The sequence below is a fragment of the Vombatus ursinus genome, unplaced genomic scaffold (assembly GCF_900497805.2).
Source record: "Vombatus ursinus unplaced genomic scaffold, bare-nosed wombat genome assembly UNPS02000577.1, whole genome shotgun sequence".
Lineage (NCBI taxonomy): Eukaryota > Metazoa > Chordata > Mammalia > Diprotodontia > Vombatidae > Vombatus > Vombatus ursinus.
Window position 1 is genome coordinate 23,352,519 of NW_020940355.1, and position 22,008 is coordinate 23,374,526.

The window sequence follows — 22,008 nt, forward strand, 5'->3', positions numbered from 1 at the left end:
AGGGTTAAGTGACTTGTCCAGGGTCACATAGCTAGTAAGCATCTGAGGCCAAATTTGAACTCACGTCTTCCTGACTCCAGACCCAGATGCTCCCAGCTGCCCACGTGTGTCTGTAGTTTGTGTCAAATACAAAACACTTTACAGAAATAAAGATAGGTGAAAATAAGTAGAGAAATATTATTGCTCATAGCTAGGGTGGACCAAAATCCCCTAAATGACAATACTACTCCAATTAATTTATATATTCAGTATCATAGAAATCAAACTATTAAATTATTACTTTACAGAGTTAGAAAAATAACATAAAGAAAAAGAAAAAAGTAACAATTAATTTGGTGAAACAAAATTCTCCACTGGAAGAAAAAAAGTGGGAAGAAAAGGGACCTAGCACGATCAGATTTCAAGCTACATTACAAAGTAATGATTACTAATGTTATTTGGTACTAGTTAAAAAACAGAAAAATACATTGGTGGCACAGATTGCCACTGTGCCAAAGCCCACCAAAGGTTTTCTGCCTTCACTGTTACACGTGCCTCCTGCCATAACAAAGTAAGTATCCGCATTTGGAGTGAAGTTATGCGGTGTTTAAAAAGGCAGTATTTTCAATGCTTCCCCCCCAATTACTGACCATCCACCAAGGGGCTGCCTACAGTGTCTACCCCCTTTGTCTTGGCTCTGAAAGGGAAGAGGGTGACCAGCATAAAGTTACTGAAGAAATACTATCTGACCTGGCATTTAAGGAATCACCGGTGACTGAGGAAGGAGAAGTTTGAATGTGGTGCCCCCCATTACAGTGTGAGCTCACTGAAGGCAGGGACAGTATTTTTGCCTTTCCTTGTATGCCCAGCGCTTACTGCCTGGCACACAGAGCAAGCGATTATTAAATGCTTGTTGACTGACGGGGTAGATTTGGAGGGCTGGGGAGTTGGGAGGAAAAGTCCTAGACCTGAGCCCAGATCGTGTTGATTTAAACAAATGCTCACAAACATATTTGCGGCTCCGCCCCCCGCCCCCCCTTCTTACGCCATTCTCCAGAATAACCTGACGCAGGGAACGGAAAGGACTTTGAATAACACGCACGTTCACACTCAGACACACTCCCTCTCCACTATGCAGATCCGACAGTAGTTTGCAAGCACAGGTTCGCTGGCTATCTGGGCGCTGCTGCAAAGGATTCTTCGCACTAAGCTCGCCCACATCCATTCCCTTCCCGAGCTCTGGCAAGCAGCCGCTGCGCCCTCCCTTCCTTGCCCGAGGTTAGTCCCTGTTCTAAATCCGGATCTTTGCCTGCCGAGGGCCCACGAGGGCATCTCTGCCCCAGCGGGCTGCAGCTTAAGACCCCGTGGCTCTCTGAAGTGCCTGGGCCGCTCCTTCCGACACGCTCCTCCCCAATCCCGGGCCGGGGCCGCGGCGGGGCAGTTGCAAGGGCTGGCGGAAGAGGGTAAGTGAAGCCTCACGCACGGCTACTCGGCCGCCAGCTCGCTTATGGCTGTCTCTTCTTACGTGCCCCGCGGCATGATCTCAGCGGTCACTCTGCTTGCATGCAGACGGTCGCCTATTCCAGGGAGACTCCGGAGGAGGTAAGCACCGGGAGATGCGGCTGCATCGGGAGACGCGGCTGCCTGGACCTGGAGTAAAGGGGCCAGAGGGCCAGAGACGGGAAGCGATGGGTCCCTAGGCCCTAGAGCCGCCGGCATTGACCCGCCGTCCTTGGGGTCCCCCCTTTCGCGCGTTCTCGCCTTCCCATCTTCTAGAGATGTTTTCTTTGGTCCTCGTAGAGGCTCGTTTCCACCACGGTCTCCCACTTGTTCTCCATCTTTCTCTTTCTTTCTCCTTTTTTCCCTCTCCTACCCTTCTCTCTCTTTTTCTCTCCTTCTCTCTCTTTTTCTCTCCCTCTCTCTTATTCTCTGTTTCTTACTTGCCCAGGGTCACACAGTTCGTGTCTGAGGCCAAATTTGAACTCAAGTCTTCCTGACTCCAGGCCCGGTGCTCTCTCTCCTCTGTGCCACCTAGCTGCCCTCAGTTCAGATATAATTCATCCCCGTTTTACAGATATGGAGACTATAGTTCAGAGGATTGTGTCTTGCCCAGGGTCTGAGCATTCCAATAGTATTTTCTCTGGTATCTGCGGACAGGTTAAGATCCGATCTAAATTAAGACACTTGATTTCTGCCCTGCTTTAACTGTGGTTGGTTGATATTTTTTTTCCTTTTGAGACAGATTTTGTGTGAACTCAGGTTGTTCACCAAACTTCTGATTGTTCAGTGCTGGCTCGTAGTAACTCTAAAAAGTTGTTTTTGAATTGCATCCGACTCTTTGAGAGCACATTTGGGGTTTTCTTGGCCAAAATTCTGGAGAAGTTTGCCATTTCCTTCTCCAACTCATTTTACAGATAAGGAAACTGAGGCTAACAGTGTTAAGTGACTTGCCCAGTATAAGGCAACCAGTAAGTATTTGAGGCCACAGTTGAACTCGGGAGGCCTGGGGCTCTATCCCTTACATCACTTAGCTGCCCCTAATTTTATTTATTAGGTTCAAATACATATAATAACATTATGATCCCTGGATGTTGACCAGAAATTTGAGGTAACATTCCAGGTTGCATAATGATGTCAGATGGTAAGTATGGACAAATATTTATTTTAGTTTGGATTTTGTTATGCGATCAATTGATAAGTTTTGTCAATCTGCCACCACAATATTTCTCACATTTCTTCCCTTCTCACCACTTAACGCAGCTACCACTCTACTTCAGGCTCTCATCACGTCTCACTTGGACTATTACAATAGACTCCTCTAATGGACTTCCCTCTCCAGCTTTTGTTGGTTGTATTGTAGGAGAAATACATTTAGGAATAACCCAAAGAGGACACTTGGTATGTCAGAGAAAGCATCCTGGATTTGGAGTCAGAAGACTTGGTTTTTAGTTCTTGTTCTGACCCTTATTATCCCTTGCTCATTCTTACTAGCCTGTTTAGCCTGGAGAAAAGAATTGAACAATAGTGAGGTATTTAAAAGATTGTCTTGTGGAAGAGGGATTATACCTGTTTGGCCACAGAGGGGAAGCATTGGAGCCAAAGAGGGAATTTTCCAGGAAATAGATTTCAGCACCTAAGGACAAGAATGATCAACAGTTAGATTTTCATTAGCAAAATGTGCTACCTAGGCTGCATAACCACTTGGTGGGAATGTTATACAATGCATTTTGATTCAGGTGCAGGTTGTAGTAAATGGCTTCTGAGATCCCTTTCAACTTTGAAATTCTGTTACTGACTAGTTATGCAACTGTAGCCAAGTCATTTAATTGTCCTGGGCCTTGTTTTCTTCATCAAAATCATTCTCCATTCTTGCCACCTTTGCCCTATCAGGAAAACCCCACACAGATCTGCTTTCTAGCCCAGAGACTGACCTAGGGCTTTTGACTTTACTAGGTCAAGGGGTGAACCTCAATTCAATCCAACTGAAATAGGGCCTGATATACAGAAACAAAAGCCAGCCTGTAATTGGCTGTTCAACCTCAAAGAGAGGTTGCAGATCCAGCTTGGACTAAGGAGGGTCCCAGAAGTGGGCTGACCTACAGCAAGGAGCAGGACAGAATTAAATAGCTACTCTGTGACATGACTTCAGCCCCCACTCTCATCTGAAGCCTGTAGCTGAGTAAGGAGGGCAGTGAACTCCAACCAAGGGACAGTCTGCAGTTCTCTTACTCTGAGCCTAAAGAGACCAGGACCAAGAGCAATCTACTGGAGTTACACCAAGGATATGTCTCTAGTTGTATCATTCATGCCCAAATTAAGGTCAAGAGCTTGCAATGCTCAGAAAAGGAAGGGAGAAATCAAGATTTAAAAAAAAATTTTTTGTTACATTTTGAGTTCTGAGTTGTCTCCTTCCTTCCCTCCCAACCCCACATTAGAAAAGGTCAACATTTGATATAGATATGCATGTGGAACCATACAATACATACTTCCATATAGCAGTTTTTTCCCTGGAGGTGGATAGCATTTTCCTTCCTAAGTTGTTGTAGTTGATTTAAATGATCATATTTTCAGAATAGCTTAGTCATTTACAGTACTGTTGAGTAATATCACTGTTACTGTATGCACCTTTCTCTTGATTTTCCTCATTTCACTGCATTATTTCATACAATTCTTTGCATGTTTTTCTAAAACCAATTTGCTCATCATTTCTTTCAACACAGTAGTATTCCATCACAATCATATGCCACAACTTATCCAGCCATTCCCCAATTGATGGGTGTCCCTTTACTTTCCAGTTCTTTGCCATCACAAAAAGAGCTGCTATAAATGTTTTAGGATATATAGATTTCTTTTCCTTTTTCCCTGATCACCTTGGGAAACAGACCTAATAATGGTATTGATGGGTCAAAGGATATACAGAGTTTTGTAACTCTGGACATAATTCTAAATTGCTCTCCAGACTGGTTGGATCAGTTCACAATTCCACCAGCAATATATCATTAGTGTCCCAGTTTTTCTACATTCCCTCCAAAATTTGTCATTTTCCTCTTCTATCATTTTAACCAATCTGACAGGTGTGAGATGGTACCCCAGAGTTGTTTTAATTTGCATTTCTCTAATCAATAGTGATTTAGAGAATTTTTCATATATGGCTTTGATTTCTTTTTTTGAAAACTGCTTGTTCATATCTTTTAGCAATTTATCAATTAAGGAATGACTCATTCTTATGAATTTGACTCAGTTCTCTATATGTTTGTAATTGAGGCCTTTATCTGAGAAACTGGCTATAAATTTTCCCCCCAATTTTCTGCTTTCCTTCTAATCTTGGATGCATTGATTTATTTGTACAAATCCTTTTACATTTAATGTAATTAAAATTGTCTATTTTATATCCCACAGTGCTCTCTATCTTTGTTTATTCATAAATTCTTCTCTTATCCATAAATCTGATGGGTAATATGTTCCATGCTCTTCTAATTTACTTAGGGGTGTATGGGATGTTCAGGGAAGACTAGCACCCCTGGTGTGAGGGCTTGCTGAGCCCTTTTCAGGGTTACTCATCTACCTTTGGTGTCCACCTTCACCCAACTCTCATGTGTGGCTCCAAGAAGCTATAGTGGCCACACCCAGTAAACTGTTTCAGCAGGTGGGCTAAACCAGGTTGAGGACAACCCAATAGACCTCAAACTTGCAAGTGAGTTACGGGGATGTCTACCTCAAGCATGTGAAAACTTTCCCCATGGAATGGGCAGGTGAGAACAATTTGTTCCAATGGACTTGAAGGTGACAGAAGCAGGCACTGTGGAGTGCTGAGAGCTTAGTTAGTCATTGAAGACACGAAGGTCATCCACTGTACCCCAGACTAATGCCAGTCATCTTGACTTTTTCCTACCCCAGGACTTTGATGATTCTGGAAAGAGGGAGTGAGGCTGACAACTTTTTGCAACTCTGCCTCATTTAAATCTAATTCACTTGAAAGTCAAGACATCTCCCTTGTAATGTGATTGGTCCTCTTTGAAAATGAAGGATGAACTACAGTTGACTTATGATACTCCCTTTATGACTAGGTGCTACGTCCATTTTGTTCCTTATTTTGGCAAATGGTATAAGATATTGATCTATACTTCGTTTCTACCAGACTGCTTTCTAGTTTTCCCAGCAATTTTTACCAAATAGTGAATTCTTATCCCAAAAGCTTAAATCTTTGTGTTTATCAAACACAAGGTTACTATAATATTTACTACTGTAATATTGTCTATCTACTCCATTCCACTGATCCAGCATTCTATTTCTTAGTCAGTAGCAGATAGTTTTGATAATTACCTCCTTCATTTACATTTTTATTAATTCCTTTGATATTCTTGACCTATTCTTCCAAATGAATTTTGTTGTTATTTTTTCTAGCTCAAAAAATAATTTTTTGATCATTTAATTGGGATGGAACAGAATAAGTAGATTGGTTTAGGTTTAGAATTGTCATATTTATTATATTGGCTTGGCCCACGCATAAACAATGTTTCTCCAGTTATTTAAATCTGACTTTATTTGTGTAAAAAGTGTTTCATAATTATGCTTATATAGTTCCTGGGTTTGTCTTGGCTAGTATACTGTCAGGTATTTTATATGGTCTCAGTTATTTTAAATGAAATCTTTCTTGCTATCTCTTCTTGCAGGGCTTTATTGGTGACATACAGAAATGCTAATGATATATATGGGTTTATTTTATATCCTGCTACAATACTAAAATAATTGTTTCATCTAGTTTTTTAGTTAAATCTCTTGAATTTTCTAAATATTCTATCATATCATCTGCAAAAAGAGATAATTTTATTTCCTCATTGCCCATTTCTGACTCCTTCAATTTATTTTTCTTCTCTTATTGCTATTGCTAGCATTTCTAGTACATTATTGAATAATAATGGTGATAATGGACATCCTTGTTTCACTCCTGATCTTATTAGGAAAGTTTCTAGCTGATGGTTTTAGGTAGATGCTTCTTGTCATTTTAAGGAAAAATCCCTTTATCATGTGCTTTCAAGGGTTTTTTTAGAAATAATTGTATTTTATCAAAAGCTTTTTCTGCAACTATTGATATAATCCTATAATTTTTGTTGATTTTGTTATTGATATAATCAATTATATCAAGAGTTTTCCTTGTATTGAACCAGCTCTGCATTCCTGATATAAATCCCACTTGGTCACAATGTATAATCTTTGTGATATATGGCTATAGTCTCCTAGCTAGTATTTTATTTAGGATTTTTGCATCAATATTCATTAGTGAAATTGGTCTATAATTTTCTTCTCTGTTTTCGCTCTTCCTTTGCTAGCAGTTACCAATAAAAGGAGTCTTTCAGATCCTCAGTAAGCCAAAAGACCCCAAATGAAGGCAGACAGATCATTTTTACAGACAAAAGGAGGAGCATCCAAAAGCTAGAAGGCAGCATCATAGATGGGGAAAACAGTATGATTGGGTATAAAACCTGCAACATCATAGATGGAGAAAACAATATGATTGACTGGAAATTTGGAATGACCCCTCCTTCCATCTTCTTACTATGGAATGCTCACTTGTGGTGTCCACCTGTGTGGCTAGTTAGTGTCACAGCCATAAGAGACCAGATTTTCTGGAAGGACATCCAGTGTTGCACAGTTAAGAGACCAGACTCCCTGGCATCCACCTGTGTCCTTCAAGGACATTCCTTGACACAAGAATAGAACAGTAATTAGCAGGAAAACTGAACTTTTAAACTTAATTAACTCAGAAAGGAAAGCTGAACTTCTAATTTAACTCAGAGACAAAGAAACATATACAAAATGTTGGCAGTGATACAGAATAGAATCAATAACAAAATAGAATCAAATTGGTTTTCTCAATATACAAGAAGCCACCATGATCAAACTCACTCCATGCCTTTGCCTAAAGTCCCCATCATTCAAGGTTCTGATCAAGTTCTAGCTCTTTTATAAGGTCTTCTTTTGACCCCTCCAGCTCATTGGGATCATTCTCTTCTTTGGGCACTGAATATGCTGTTGTCATATGTTGTACTTTGTTTCATGAATGTATGACACTTTAAATTCTATGTTCTGTATTTCTTTGGTATCTCCCACAGCACCAATCACAATGCTAAACATAAAGTCATAGAATTGTTTTGGTTTTTTTTTTTTCAGCCAGAGATAAGGTTTATTAGAACATCCACCATATTGGCCAGACTCTTAAGGAATCTCAACATTACTGAGCTGTTGGCTAGATTATAAAAATCTGAGCAGTGGCTAGATTTTAAGAATCTGAGCACCTTAATGGAGGTAAGATGGACATTGTATACAGAAAGACTGTGGGAGGGATCTAGGAGTGGCCAAGTAGCTTGGGGTGACTGGAAGAGGGGTCTCAGGAAGATCTGGATGGGAGTGGCCAGTAAGCTGGGGTGAACAGAATGCCTGGCCCTGACTACGTGGCCAAGGGAGTCTATGATAGGATTAAGGGTGGAAGTGGGGGTGCGGGGGGCATCTGGAGGTAGATTGGGCAACAATGAAAGGCCAGTTGATAGGATTATAGCCTCAGACAAATGCCAGAGAATTGGCCTTGTGGGAAAGTCCAGGGTTTTTCCTTTTTATGGTCTAGATTCCATCCTCATCATTCCCCCCCTCAAACAAATGGGCCCCAAATTCTTTTAGAGTAAGGGGCAAAGGTCTTGGCTTCTAAAACTGCTTCCTGCTGGCAAGGGGCTAATAGCTGTCCCTGCCTTGAGGGGGTCCCAAAGAGGAGGTTGACTGGAACCTAGCACAGTCTGCATCCAGGGAACAATGGGGAGACATTGGCTAGTACCCACTGTTTGCTACCGACTGTAGGTGAATGGCCTGTAGTCTTGAACACACAAATCTGACAGAAAAGACTGCAGGGTCCAGATATGACAGGATAAAACATCCTTATCTCTGTTGGGAGTTAGATACTCAGTTTTCCAACCATGCAGTATCAAATCCTCCTCATAGCCAGACTCAGGAATAGCCAGGTGGGTAGCATTCCTTTTCGAGGAACATGATGGGAAAACTGAGCCAGAAGGATCCCATCTTAGACCGAGGCTAAAATTGTCCTCTCAGCTTTTCCCAATGCTGACTTCCCACCAGTTCACATTCTCTCTGAGTAGCATGTGGCATTTCTCTTAGATGGTGGATTATTGATTATCGATGGGTTATCACCCATCAGACATCTCAAAATAAAATCCTATGAGCTTTTACCTCAAACAGCAAGTTTCACTAATCATAGCTTAGGAAAAACTTTTCCAGGATTTATATCTCAAATTTAAATTTGTCTTGGTGTAAAAAACCAATCGTTAGAAATTTCTATATGCTTGCAAATTCTCAGCAAATCAAAACCCAAACAAGCTTTTTGGCAAGTTTACACATTAAAACGATAACCAATAATAGCCAATATTTTAGTGGTAACCAAATTATGAAAAGTTGCTTGATATAACTGATACAAAAAGTTCACCGATTTGAAACTTGAAACAAAGCCATTACCAATCAAGTGACTTCAATTTTGTTAAATGTTTCTAAATTACACAGAGAATCAACATCTCATCATCAACAGTTAAAACTATAACTTTAAAAGAACGTGCTTACCCGAGTACAGAGGCTAGCTTCTTAACCTTGAGCAGGATGTGCTGAACCTGGGCAATGCTTCCAGGCAAAGGTTGCCCCAGGGCCCAAGTCCATTGCCAATGGGGCCCATGCTTTAGAAGAGGAATTGGGGTGGGGGAGGAAGGGTGAAACTCTTCTCCTACGAGCAGAACTCAAGGGAAGGGAGTGGGAGAAGGGAATCACCAGGGTTGTAAGGAGGTGTCTCAAAACTCTTTAATGATCAATCACAAAACCTCCAGAATCTGCTCGGATGTTTTTAGCTGTTCTAACTTTTCCCTGTAACCTCCATGAAGGAGGATTCAGGGGTGTAGAGGGAAGGGAGTAAGTGAGCCTCAGGGAACAAAAAGCACCTGCGGTTTTCCCAATTCCCTAGTGCTGAGAGAATTGACAGAATTGGGCATATGCTTCCTGATAGGGTGTCTGTCCTTGTCCTCTGTGGTACGGAAGGTGCACCCAGGTCCATGGCCTCAAACTGAACCAGTGGATCAAGAACCTGAGAGAGTTAGGTCGAGTGTGAGACAGCCTCGTAACTGTCTGCCCGAAAAGCACCTCCAAGCCTTCCTAGCAGCTTGGAGAGTGACCCCGACTGCAAGGCAAGAAAGAAGAGAAGACTTAATATACCTCCGGTCTTGGCTGGAGAAGAACTTGGAGTTAGGCAGTTTCCTGTATGGGCCACCAAAATGTTGAGGTTTAGGGGTGCTGGGACCCTGAAATCATGACACACAGGTCCTGTTTGAACGAATTCGACCCAAGCCTTCTTTTAGCCAGAGACAGGTTTATTAGAACATCCACCATATTGGCCAGACTCTTAAGGAATCTGAGCATTACTGAGCTATTGACTAGATTATAAGAATCTGAGCAGTGGCTAGATTTTAAGAATCCGAGCTTAGAATTGTTTTAAAAAAATATTTTGATCACTATGTTTCAATATAATTGATTTCCTTCATAATCCTATGTATTTTATTTTTGTTATCTAAAATTATATTTATTATCTAAAAACATTATTCTGAGAAGGGGCCATAGATTTCATTAAACTGCCAAGGGGGTTGGTGACTCAAAAAAAGCTAAGAACTTTTTCTGTAGAGGCACCTAGGTGGTGAAGTAGACTACTGCACTTGGAATCAGGAAGATCCCGAATTCAAACCCTGATTAGACACTAAGCTCCAAGACTGCAGGCAAGTCATATGACCTCCCTCAGTCTCAGGTTCCTCCTCTATAAAATGAGAATGACAGTAGCACCTACCTCACAAGCTTGTTGTGAGGATAAAAGGAGAAAAAATATGTAAATTGCTCCTCAGACCTTCTGGCCCTATATAAATGGTAGCTATTTTCTTCTTCATCATCATCATTCATTATTTGTTTTCAATGGCCTTGTGCCTTCCTTTAAGAATAAACATCTGCTGCCTCGGGACTTTTCCCTTCTTATTTCTTGTCCAGACCATGAGCAGACACTCACCATATCCTTATTCAAGGAGCAAGTAGTCCCAGAATCCTAGAACCTGCTTTTCTTTCACTATATATCTAAAAAGCACAATCTCTTCTTAGCAAGGCCACCTTCACATTTGGATCTTTACCAAAGTGTAGATTCACATCTAGGTGAATTTCACATTCACAATCTAGGTGAATTTTGGCCCACTGTTTTACTCAGGTAGGACTGGATGGAGAATAGATCCTTTTGTCTAGATTGCTCAAAAAGGGAGGCTTGAGATGAATCTCTTTGTCCAAGAGAGCTGATATGATTAGAGTCACATCTCCCAGCCCCTCATTAGAATAAGTCCACCTCTCATTATAATATTCATTTTCTCATTAATTGTTGACCAATCAGAACTGATTTCCACCCATCAGAGACAGCCCCTTTTTCAAAGATATTTAACCATTTGATGGTCTCCAAAGTTTGTCTTTGGTTTCTGAGAGAACCACTGATCTCAATTTATTAATTATCTGCTAGCCATAATTAATAAATTGATTATTAATTACCCAGAAACTCTGTCTCTTGAGCTTTTCATTCCTCTCAAAACCAAATAAATTGTGGTATGAATTTACCCCTGGCCTTAGAGTACCTTTGAGTAACAAGATTTATTCAATATCATAAATGAAGTTATAGGTGAATATGTCTTTTTATGGTCTTTTGATGTTGGAGTTATTTTGGTTGTTATTCAGATAGAAGATGGAGGGGAGCTTCAAAACACTTCGATTACTATTTTAGTTGTTCTTTGAAATTGGTGATATTTTTCAATTTCCATTCACCCTCTCCTTCGTTACAAAGTTGAAACATACATAGCATGTTCATTTTAAGTAATAAAAGATTGCAAGGTTAGGTTTATAGCAGCATCTCTTAACCTGGGATCCATAGATCCATTGATAGATTTCAGGGATGTCTATGAATTTGAGGATGGTGTTGCCCTCTACAGTAACAGGGAAAGTAGAAGGGGTGAGGGATTGGGGAAAGATAATAAGTTCTATTTTAGATATGTTGAGTTTAAGATGACTCCTACACATTCAGTTTGAGATGTCTGAAAGACAGTCGGAAATTTGAGATTAGAGGTCAGCAGAGAGATTGGGACAGGATAAGTAGACTTGAGAATCATCTGCATAGAGATGGTAATTAAATCCATGGGAGCTGATGAGATCACCAAGTGAAGTAGTATAGAGGGAGAAAAGGACGAGGGTCCACCTCCATTTAAAGGATGAGGATCTGTTGCAGTTTCATGGTGTGTTGTGGTGGCACCTTCTCAAAGAATTCAGTCAGACCACCTTAAAAGATATATCTAGTTGTTAGAAATTATATCTAATTGTTAGAAAGAATTCTTCTTTATTGAGCCTGTGTCTGTTCCTGTTTTATCTAATAAGATATCCAGCTTTCTATAGTGTCTATTTCTGCCCCCTCAGACCATACAGGATTAGTCCAGTCTGTATTCTACATGGCGGCCTTTCGGATGGTTGAAGATCTATATCAACATCCTGTTACTCTGTTCCAAATAGCATAAAATATAATTGGTTTTATTGTGACTGACTGACTTTAACTTGGCTTTTGTGTTGCTCAAGGTCAGGGCTCAATCCTTGAGATTTGCTGTTGTGTTGGTAGTGTATTTGTCCTCTTAGCCTATGCCCAGCATTTATCTCACCGTCTCACTGTTGGCATTTTGTTTTCCTTCCTCTCCAAAGATAAACCAGTAAAAATATGGTTCCTAGTTCTGTTTTTTGAAGGCTTTATTTCTCTTTCCACTCAAAGTGCTTCCTGAGATGAGTGTCTGTAAGATTGCACAGAGATGGTTTTTCCTTGTATTTTAGGTTACTGTGATTGATTTCTTCCCATTGATTCCTTATGGGAAACACTGACAGAAACCTCAAACTGCAGTTCACTGTTAATACATTGGAGGAAACATTTGCAGTATAGCCAAGGGGTCAGTATTGCTTTGGAGGGTTATCAGGGTCATTAGAAATCAGTCTGTAAACTGTCACATCCTTGAATGTTTGTAGGCAGCTTCCAGCCATCAATTTTTCAGCACTCCTGCTGCACTCCAGTACAGCTATGAGAGCCAGTCAGGAAGAGTTTGAAAGGGCAAAGGGGCAAGCAAAACTCTTGAAGGAGGATCCAGGAAATGAAGTGAAACTAAAACTCTATGCACTGTTTAAACAGGTAAACGCAGCATGTTTGTCCTGGGTGGGAGATGATTGAAGGTAGTTTTTTTTTTCCCCCTAAATAAACTTTTTTTAATTTAAGATTTTATTTTCCCCGATTACATATAAAAATAATTTTTAATGTTCATTTCTTAAAACTTTGAATTCCAAATTCTCTCCTTGCCTCCCTCCCATCCCCCCCTCATTGAGAAGGCAATTTGACATAGTTTATACATGTATAGTCATGTAAAACTTATTTCCATATTAGTCATGTTGTGAAGGAAACACTGACCAAAAAAAAAAAAACCCCAAAGAAAATAAAGTAAAAAAAAGTATTATTGAAGGTCATCTCGAGGTCATCAAATGTAAGTAGTCAAGTCAACAAACATTTATGAAGTGCTTGTTATGCACCATCTCTCCAATCCAGACAGTTTCCCTGGTTGTCTCCCATTCTTGGAATGCTCTCCTCTCTCATCTCCACCTCCTAGATTCCTTCAAGCCCCAGCTAAAATCCTACCTTCTTCAGGAAGCCTTTCCCAACCTCTCTTAATTCTAGTGCCTTATCTCTGTTGATTATTATTTCCTATTTATCCTGTGTATATGGCTTGTTCACTGAATGGGTGTTGCTCAGACAAAGTGAGACCTGGGAAAGACCTTAACTTAAAAAGGCTAAGGTCTCCCAGTGCATCTGGGGTTATTGAGAGAGAGTAAGAGAGAGAGAGAGAGAGAGAAACCTGCCTCACTTAAATCCAGTTGACTTGCAAGTCAAGATAGCACCCTCCTGATGTCATTGGTCCTCTTAGAGGAGAAAAGACAAGCAACATAGTCGCTTGTATGTTGTCTCCCCCATTAGATTGTAAGCTCCTCAAGGGCATGGACTGTCTTTTGCTTTTTTTTGTATCCCCAGCTCTCGCCACAGTGCCTGGCACATGTTTGTTGTTTATTCATTTCAGTTGTGTCCAACTCCTCATGACCCCATATGGGTTTTCTTGGCAAAGATACTGGAGTGGTTTGCCATTTCCTTCTCCAGCCCATTTTACAGATGAGAAACTGAGGCAAAGAGAATTAAGTGACTTGCCCAGGATCACACACAGCTAGTAAGTGTCTGAGGCCAGATTTGAACTCAGGATGATAAATCTTGGGAAGATAAGGCACTCTATCTACTGAGCCACTTAAGCTGCTCCCTGACACTTTGCAGGTACTTAATAAGGATCTTAATAAGGATCTCATAGTCTAATGGGGGAGAGTATCATCTACTTTCCTAAAATTTGATGTACAGTTTAATTTACTTTCCTACTATGGTGAAGAATATAGTTTCCTTATAAAATATATCTTTTAAATGGTAAAATGGTAAAAAAAAAAATTACCTTGGAATATTTTCGTATGTGACCAATTATAATAAATTATTCTTTATGGATTAATTATCCCTAAATTGATTGATTATGCCTTGTATTGACTCATCCAAATCCTTTGTTTTTCTCTTGTTTTCCCTCTCAGAAAAGCATGATCATGAGTAGCAAGAGGGCTAAATTCTAATCCCACCTCTGATACTTGGGGCTGTGAGACCTTTAGATAAGACAATTCACTCTCTGGACCCCAGTTTCCTCACTATACCATGGAGATAGTCATATTTGCTCTACTTGCCTCACAAGGGTGGTAGCAGAGAAAATATTTTGTGAACCTTAAGATGTTCCATAAATATTAATTCACTTTAAAGGATTTATTTTAGCACCATGGTCAGAAAGTAGTCCCTAGGGGCAGCTAGATGGCACAGTGGATAGAGCACCAGCCCTGGAGTCAGGAGGACCTGAGTTCAAATCCGGCCTCAGACACATGATGTTCTCTAGCTGTGTGATCCTGGGCAAGTCACTTAAACCCCAATTGCCTCACCAAAAAGAAGAAAGTAGTCCTTGACAAGGAGGAGAGGTGAATTTCAGACCGGTCTAGTTTAAGGTTAAACTGGGAGGCACAGTGATAGAGTCCCTGGTCTTCTTGAGTTTAATTCCAGCCTCTGACACTTACTTGCTGTGTGACCCTGGGCAAGTCACTAACCCCATTGCCTCAGTTTCCTCATCTGTAAAATGATCTGGAGAAGGAAACCATTCCAGTACTTTGCCACGAAAACTCCAAATGGGGTCATGAAGAGTCAGACAGGACTGAAAAACAACCAAACAACAACAAAAGCTTAAGGTTAACTGCATATTGTTCTCAGCCCAAAGTCACCATCACCCTCCACCTTCTTCCTTTCCTTTCTCCGAGACTCCCAAGCAATGCTAGAACAAGTCATGAAACCAAGTCAACTCTAAAGTGACCTAACTTGAGTTTAGCTCCCACTGCTACCCTTTTATTCATCTAAATTTACCTCCTGTCACATTTTCCTCAGCAATTGTTCCAAACCTTCAGCTGTTCCCTCGGGCTCCCAATACTGCCTCCACCTTGCAGTATTTCTGCAGATAAGCTCGTCTCCTGTTTAATTTAGAAAACTGATCCTCCTAAATGGTCTCCTGCCTCAAACTCTCCTTTCTCCGTACATCCTTCACATAGCTACCAAAATCATCTTTCCAAATATGTCGTTCCCCTATCCAAACCTTCAGCTGCTCCCTGTTCCCTCTTAGATAAACCCATCTCCTTAGCCCGATATTTAAGGACCGCCACTATCTGGCCCCAGCCTACCTTTCCAGCTTTATTTCATATTACTCCCCTTTGCATTCTTTGTGTTAAAACCAAACTGGACTACTAGCCATTCCCCCAATTAGCCATTGAGCTCTGAACTTTATGCAGCACTCATGTAAGCTATTTCCTCATAATCCCATCTCTTCCTTTCAGATTCCTCCGACACTTAGTAGCTGTGTGACCTTGGGGAAATCACTTAACCTTTCCATCAGCCTCAGTTTCCTCATTTGTAAAATGGGGGTAATAACAGCACCTTATCTCATAGTGTTGTTTTGGGACTCAGAATGAGATAATACAAGTAGAGCACTTAGCAAACTTTAAAATGCTGCGTAAATGTTAGATATTAGAGAAGCAAAAAGAATACACATTTATATAGTGCCTATTATGTGCTAGATACTGTGCTAAGAATTTCGCAAATATCTCATTTTATCCTCACAACGCTGCAAGGTAGGTGCTGTTATTATCCCCGTTTGAGGAAACTGAGGTAAGTGTCTAAGGACGGATTTGAACTAGAATTCACTCCACTACACCACTTAGGTGCCTCTAATTTTATTGCTATTTCTCCATGTCCCCCAAATTTGCCTACTTCATAGCCTTGATATTTGGGACCCCTACATGTACTTGTAATTGAGGGCTAATGTTGCATCCTTCCTGCTCTTTCTACAGGCTGCTGAGGGGCCGTGTACCTCACCAAAGCCAGGTATGCTTGACTTTGTCAACAAGGCAAAATGGGATGCGTGGAATGCTCTTGGCAGCTTGCCAAAGGTGAGTCTCACGATCAATGCTACTGTCCGTCCTTTCCCTTCCATACTAAAAGAGAGTTTCTTGGTGATGTTTGCAGTTCAAACCACCAGAGCTCAATCTGCCCAGCTCTTCAACCAAGGTCTCCATATCTGCTGCTTTACATGATGCATTCCTTCCTTAACAGAATTATTATTTCTCCTAAACTGTCAACCAGATTTGCAGCACATGCAGCCAGCTGATTTTATCTGTTTGTCATCTTCATTCACAGGACACTGCCAGGCAGAATTATGTGGATTTAGTATCAAGTCTGGTTTCCTCTCAGTCCTTAAGCCAAGAAAAGACTTCTTCTAATGATAAAAAACCTGAATATGAAAACCTGGTAGTCACCAGGGAAGGCAATATTACAAAGATCATGTTAAACCGCCCCACCAAGAAAAATGCTATTGATGTTAAGGTAAGGAAACTAGTTATACTGAATAGTATTTTTGTTGTTCAGTCATTTCAGTCACATCTGACTCTTTGTGATCCCATTTGGGGTTTTCTTGGCAAAGGTACTGAATGGTTTGCTGTTTCCTTCTCCAGTTCATTTTACAGATGAGGAAACTGAAGCAAACAGGGTTAAGTGACATGCCTAGGGTCACCCAGCTAGTAAGCACTTTGCCTTTTTTTCAGTGCTTCTCATTTAAATACTCAGGACTTTCAAAATAGTTCTTGTTTTTGAGATAATCCCTTATTGTGATCTGTAAAGTACCATTCGGTTAGGAGAGAAATCTTTACTTCCTGTACAAATAGACTTCTTACAAACAGAGAAGCAGTCATTAAAGATCTGAGTCAGTATTCAGAACTTGTGAACTCCCAAAAGATCTCAAAAGATTTGGGATGTTAACTTTTCTTTATAACGAATTGAATGACACGGTACAGTGGGAAGTATACTGTTGCTGCAATCAGAGAACCTGGGTTCAGAACCTACCTCTGACTCTGCTAGCATTTGGGCAGGTCACTTAACTCCTCTGGACCTCAGTCCCCTTACTCATAAAATGAAGGTGTTAGACCAGATGGCCTCTTAGTTCCTTCTAACTCTGCATCCTGTGACCTGCCAGGGAGAAGGAAGAGGCTCTGAGGCCTCTAAGATACCCTTTCAAATCAAGTAGAGCATAAGGGTGGACTACATACTAATTAGTGTTTCCATTGAATTGCCAGCCAGAATTGAACCGCCTCCTGAAGCTGTCTATCCTTCATCTTTTGTTTTCCCATCATTGAACTATACAAATACTGAAAAAATCTCCATAGCATAGGGAATTCTTAGTGTGGGATCTCCTTCTACCAGTAAAGATTGCAACCACTCTTTGACTTGATAGATAAGTCCTAGGAACGTGCCTCAGGTGCATGGTAACCACCACAGGACTCCACAGGTAGTAAGTATTCAAAGGAGTATTTGAACTCAAGGCTTCCTGACCCCAAACCCAGCACTCTGTCCACTCTGCCTCCCTGCCTCTGCATCATTGAATTGTCCACCTCTAATTTAAAAAATAGATTGAAAAGTTACTTGTCATCAATACTACACACTAGTATGAGACATGGATACAAACCTTGTCCATTGGATTCATGCTCTACATTATAGTGAACACATGATACTAATAAGAGAAAACTAGTGGATAAGGTCTGGATAACGTCAGATGTGTGTCATTTATTTAAAGTTCTTGATTCTCAACATGTTATCTCTGTTTTCCCCAACACTGTTGTGTGTAACTCCACTGGTCCTTATTTCCCCATCCCATGAAATAGTGGTGTCAAACTCAAATAGAAACAGGGGCCACTAAATCATACAGAAGGATCCTTGCAGGCCACATGTTGACTTAGAAAACCACATATCAATATTTTCTACACTCTGTTTATTTTTATTTATTTTGTTAATATTTTCCAGTTACATGTTAATCTGGTTTTGGCCATACTTGGGAGCGTTAGGGGCCACAGGTCATATACTGACACCTCTGCTGTGATTTTTGATCTTTGACCACATATTATACATCACTCATGTTATTTGTGAGAGACAGCATTGTATAACAGAAAGAGAACTGAACTTGGAACTGCAGGACTTTTGAGCTCATTTGCTGTCCATGTGACCTTGGAAAATACCTAGGTTTTAGTTTCCTCCTTTGCAAAATGAAGGGATTGGGCAAGATGGCCCCTGAGGTCCTTTTCTTTCAGCACTGGGCCTTTGCAGTATCTGTCCTCTGAATCATTTTTCTCCCAAGGCATATATCAACATCAGTGATATCATTAAACTAGGATGTTGCTGTTGAGACATTTTAGTCATGTCTGACTCTTTGTGAGCCCATTTGGGCTTTTCTTGGCAAAAATACTGGAGTGGTTTGCCATTTCCTTCTCTAGCTCGATTTACAGGTGAGGAAACTGAGGCAAACAGGGTTAAGTGACTTGCCCAGGTCACATAGCTCGTTAGTTTCTGAGGCTGGCTTTGAACTCGTGTCCTCCTGACTCCAGGGCCAGCATTCTTATCCATTGCACCATCTAGCTGCTAAACTAAGAGTTTAGCCCTCCTACAGGCTAGAGACCAACTTCCCTTTGTGGGACATGCTGCCTCACCAGCATGGCTAACATATAGGCCTTTAATAAAGCCATTGGTTGATGATGATTCTTCTCAAGGTTAATTCTTCCCTTCTATCTCCCACTCCTATAGATGTATAATGAAATTATGCTAGCCCTCGAAGCTGCGGTCAAGGATGACTCGTTCCTAACCGTTATCACAGGTATTCTGTTTTGTGGGACATCTTGCTCCTGTATTTGGATAGATCCCTAACGTGGGTGGGAGATTGGATTAAATGTTCTCAAGGGTCTTTTCCAAGATTCTGTGTAAGATTCTATGATTCTAGTCCACTGATACTAGGGAAATAATTTTCTTTCCACATACAGTGTTGCTATTCTCTGTATTTTGGCTTTTAGACTTGATCAGCTGTAGTGTATATAAATGGAAAATGGAAAATGAAGAAAAGAATGTTTCCTCCTCACTAAGAAATCAGCACCCTGTAAACCTGGGTAAATGGCTGCTATTTGTGTACTTATGGTCCTGGAGAAGTCACTTGACCATTTCTCTGCTTCATTCCTCCAGCCTTAAAGTGAAAATACAGATGATGGGCCCTGCCTAGATTTGAGAGTTTGTGGGCAACAGATAGGAAAGCCTAACTAATTTTAAAATGTCTTTTAAGCAATTTACCTTCCTTTATCCCCACTTTGTCAGATAAGAATTCTTCATAAAACCTAGTGACATAATGATGAGGCATTCAGTTATAGGTAGATTCAAGTAGCTTAAAGATTAATGCTTCATTAGTACCTTGGATGGTATTTGTTAGTTCTGTTGGTTAGTTCTGTTGAGCCCAGAGCTGATTTCTTTAAGATTCTGTGGATCAGCCTATTCATTTTAATAATTTATTAGGGTACTCTTCAGGATATTGTGCATTGAAATGCCTAATTGCAGAAATAATTGAGTTTTGGCATAAATAGATATTAGTGATGGCATGATATCTATTTTTACTCAGTAATAACTGCTCATATTTATATAGCAGTTCAAGGTTATTGGGCATTTTTCTTGCCATAAGTATTGTCCCTGCTTTACAGATGAGAAAATTGAACCTCAGAAAGGTTAAGGAACTGTTCCAGGGTGGCACAGTAAGTTTTAGCAATCAGGATTTGCACCCTGGTCTCTATACTTCCTTGATGCATCATACTATATAGTAGACAACTTCATGAGTTTCTGTTGCCCAAAAAAAAAAAAAAAAGTTAATTTCAGCCTGCTGATGATTAAAGCGTTTTGAAAAATCCCTTAAAATGTCTGTTTTTTCAGGAATTGAAAGAAAAGCTCAGATTTTGAAGATGTAGACCATCCACTACACCTGTTGATAAAATAAATACTGAGTATCTACTCTGTTGAATAGGCCATGCTGGATGCCCAAGGAGATAAAAAGGGAATGAGCCCCCCCAAGAAGCTTACAGTTTAGTGGAAAATGAGACATGATCACAGATAACATAACATACTATTTATATATACTGTGTATACATACTATATATAAATATAAATACTATAACAATATAAAATATAATAATAAATAATATATATTCATACACTATTTAATAAATGCCATAAGAATGGCTCTCTGGGGAAAGGAGGGAGAGGGATATAGGGGGAAATGTATTTGAGATAGATACCAATAAAAATGTATTTCAAAACAAAACATGTAGATGTTAGACAAGCTAGATATCTCTGCTGGGAGTGGGAGAGGTTTTTGAGCCAGGCCTTGAGAGATGGGAAAGATTTAGACAGGAGGAACCCTGGGAAAGCAGTCCATGGTAAACAGAAGGAGCATAAGAGAAAAGTACAAGAAGGCCCAGGCCATATTTAGGGGATGACTGGTGTATTGGGTGTGCAGAGGATAGATAGTATTGGGAGATAAGGCTAGAAAATGAAGATGAGACCAGATTATGGTAATATCAAGCTCAGGTACAGGCAGTGGAGAACCAGCTTTATTGTAAGTGACACTATAAGATATTTAGCTAGAAAAAAGTCATCTGGCAGACATGTACAGGGTAAATAGGCAGGCAATGAGGTAGAAGGCTATTGTTGCCTTAGGTTAAATATGCTGTAATATGAACCTGAATTAAAGTGATAGCTTGAAAGGAAAGGAGGGGAGGGAGGAGAGAGACAATTACAAAGGAGATATTGGCAGGACTTGATAACTGTTTGGCTAGGGGAAACAAGGGAAAGGGAAGAGTCAAAAATGACTGAAGTATTGAACCTAGATAGCTAAAAGAATGGAGGTTCCATTGACAGAAGCATATGAAGTAGGTTTTCTTTGGGAATATGGAGGGAAAAGGTAGTGATAGGAGGAAAGATGATGAGGTCAGTTTTAGGTCTTTTGTTTTTGAGATGCTAAACTGGAATTCAGAAAAGAGGACTGGCTAAAGACAGACTTGAAAATCATGCGTGTGGTAGTAGTACTAGAAGTTATGGGAGTGAATTGGGTCACTGAGAGAGGAGAGAGAAAAAAAACTAAGGAGAGATTTTCAGAAATGTCTGCATTTAAGAGCAAGGCAAAGGGAAAAGGTCTATCAAAGAAAACATAAAAGAAACAGTCAACAAGGTTAGGAGATCCAAGATTATGCAGTGTCATAGAAAAAATAGGCAAAGATTTTAGAGAAGAGGGTGATCAACAATATCTAGTACTATAAAGGTTAATTTCTCTTTTGTGTATTACCACCTTAGTTTGCGTGGTATAATAGAACATAGTGTAATAGGCCCACTTTTAAAATCTATTAGAACAAATTGTGGTATATGATTGTGATGGAATACTATTGTGCTATAAGAAATGATGAGCAAGATGCTCTCAGAAAAATCTAGAAAGACATGCATGAACTGATACAGAGTGAAATGAGCAGAACCAGGACAACATTGTACATAGTAACTACAGTATTGTACAATGATCAACTATGAATGACTTATCTATTCTCAGCAATACAGTGATCTAAGACAATTCTGAAGGACTTATGATGAAAAATGTCATCCACCTCCAGAGAAAGAACTGATGAAATCTGAATGCAGATCAAAGCATACTTTTTTTACTTTATTTTTCTTGGGTTGTTGTTTTGTTTAGTTTTTTGGTCTGTGTTTTCTTTCACAACATGACTAATGTGGAAATACGTTTTTTATGACTGCTTATGTATAACCTATATAAAATTGCTTGCCTTCTAAATGAGGGGTAGAGAAGGGGGAGAGAGAATTTGGAACTCAAAATTTCCAAAAACAAAGGTTAAAAATTGTTTTTATATGCAACCCAAAAAAGG

The 22,008-nt window shown here is 40.1% G+C and overlaps 1 protein-coding gene across 6 annotated transcripts in view; it reads left to right on the forward strand.

Moving 5' to 3' along the window:
- Positions 1 to 1,066: 1,066 nt before the first annotated feature.
- The window catches only part of ECI2 (enoyl-CoA delta isomerase 2), a 37,109-nt gene continuing 16,167 nt past the window's right edge, over positions 1,067 to 22,008 (forward strand). Inside the window, exons 1-5 of one of the 6 annotated variants that reach the window (XM_027869154.1) lie at positions 1,067 to 1,257; positions 12,598 to 12,757; positions 16,078 to 16,176; positions 16,424 to 16,609; positions 18,854 to 18,923. In XM_027869154.1, coding sequence (XP_027724955.1) covers positions 12,650 to 12,757; positions 16,078 to 16,176; positions 16,424 to 16,609; positions 18,854 to 18,923 — 463 coding nt within the window. In that variant the 5' untranslated portion in view covers positions 1,067 to 1,257; positions 12,598 to 12,649. The other 5 variants (XM_027869390.1, XM_027869116.1, XM_027869191.1 and 2 more) reach the window with 5 other exon arrangements.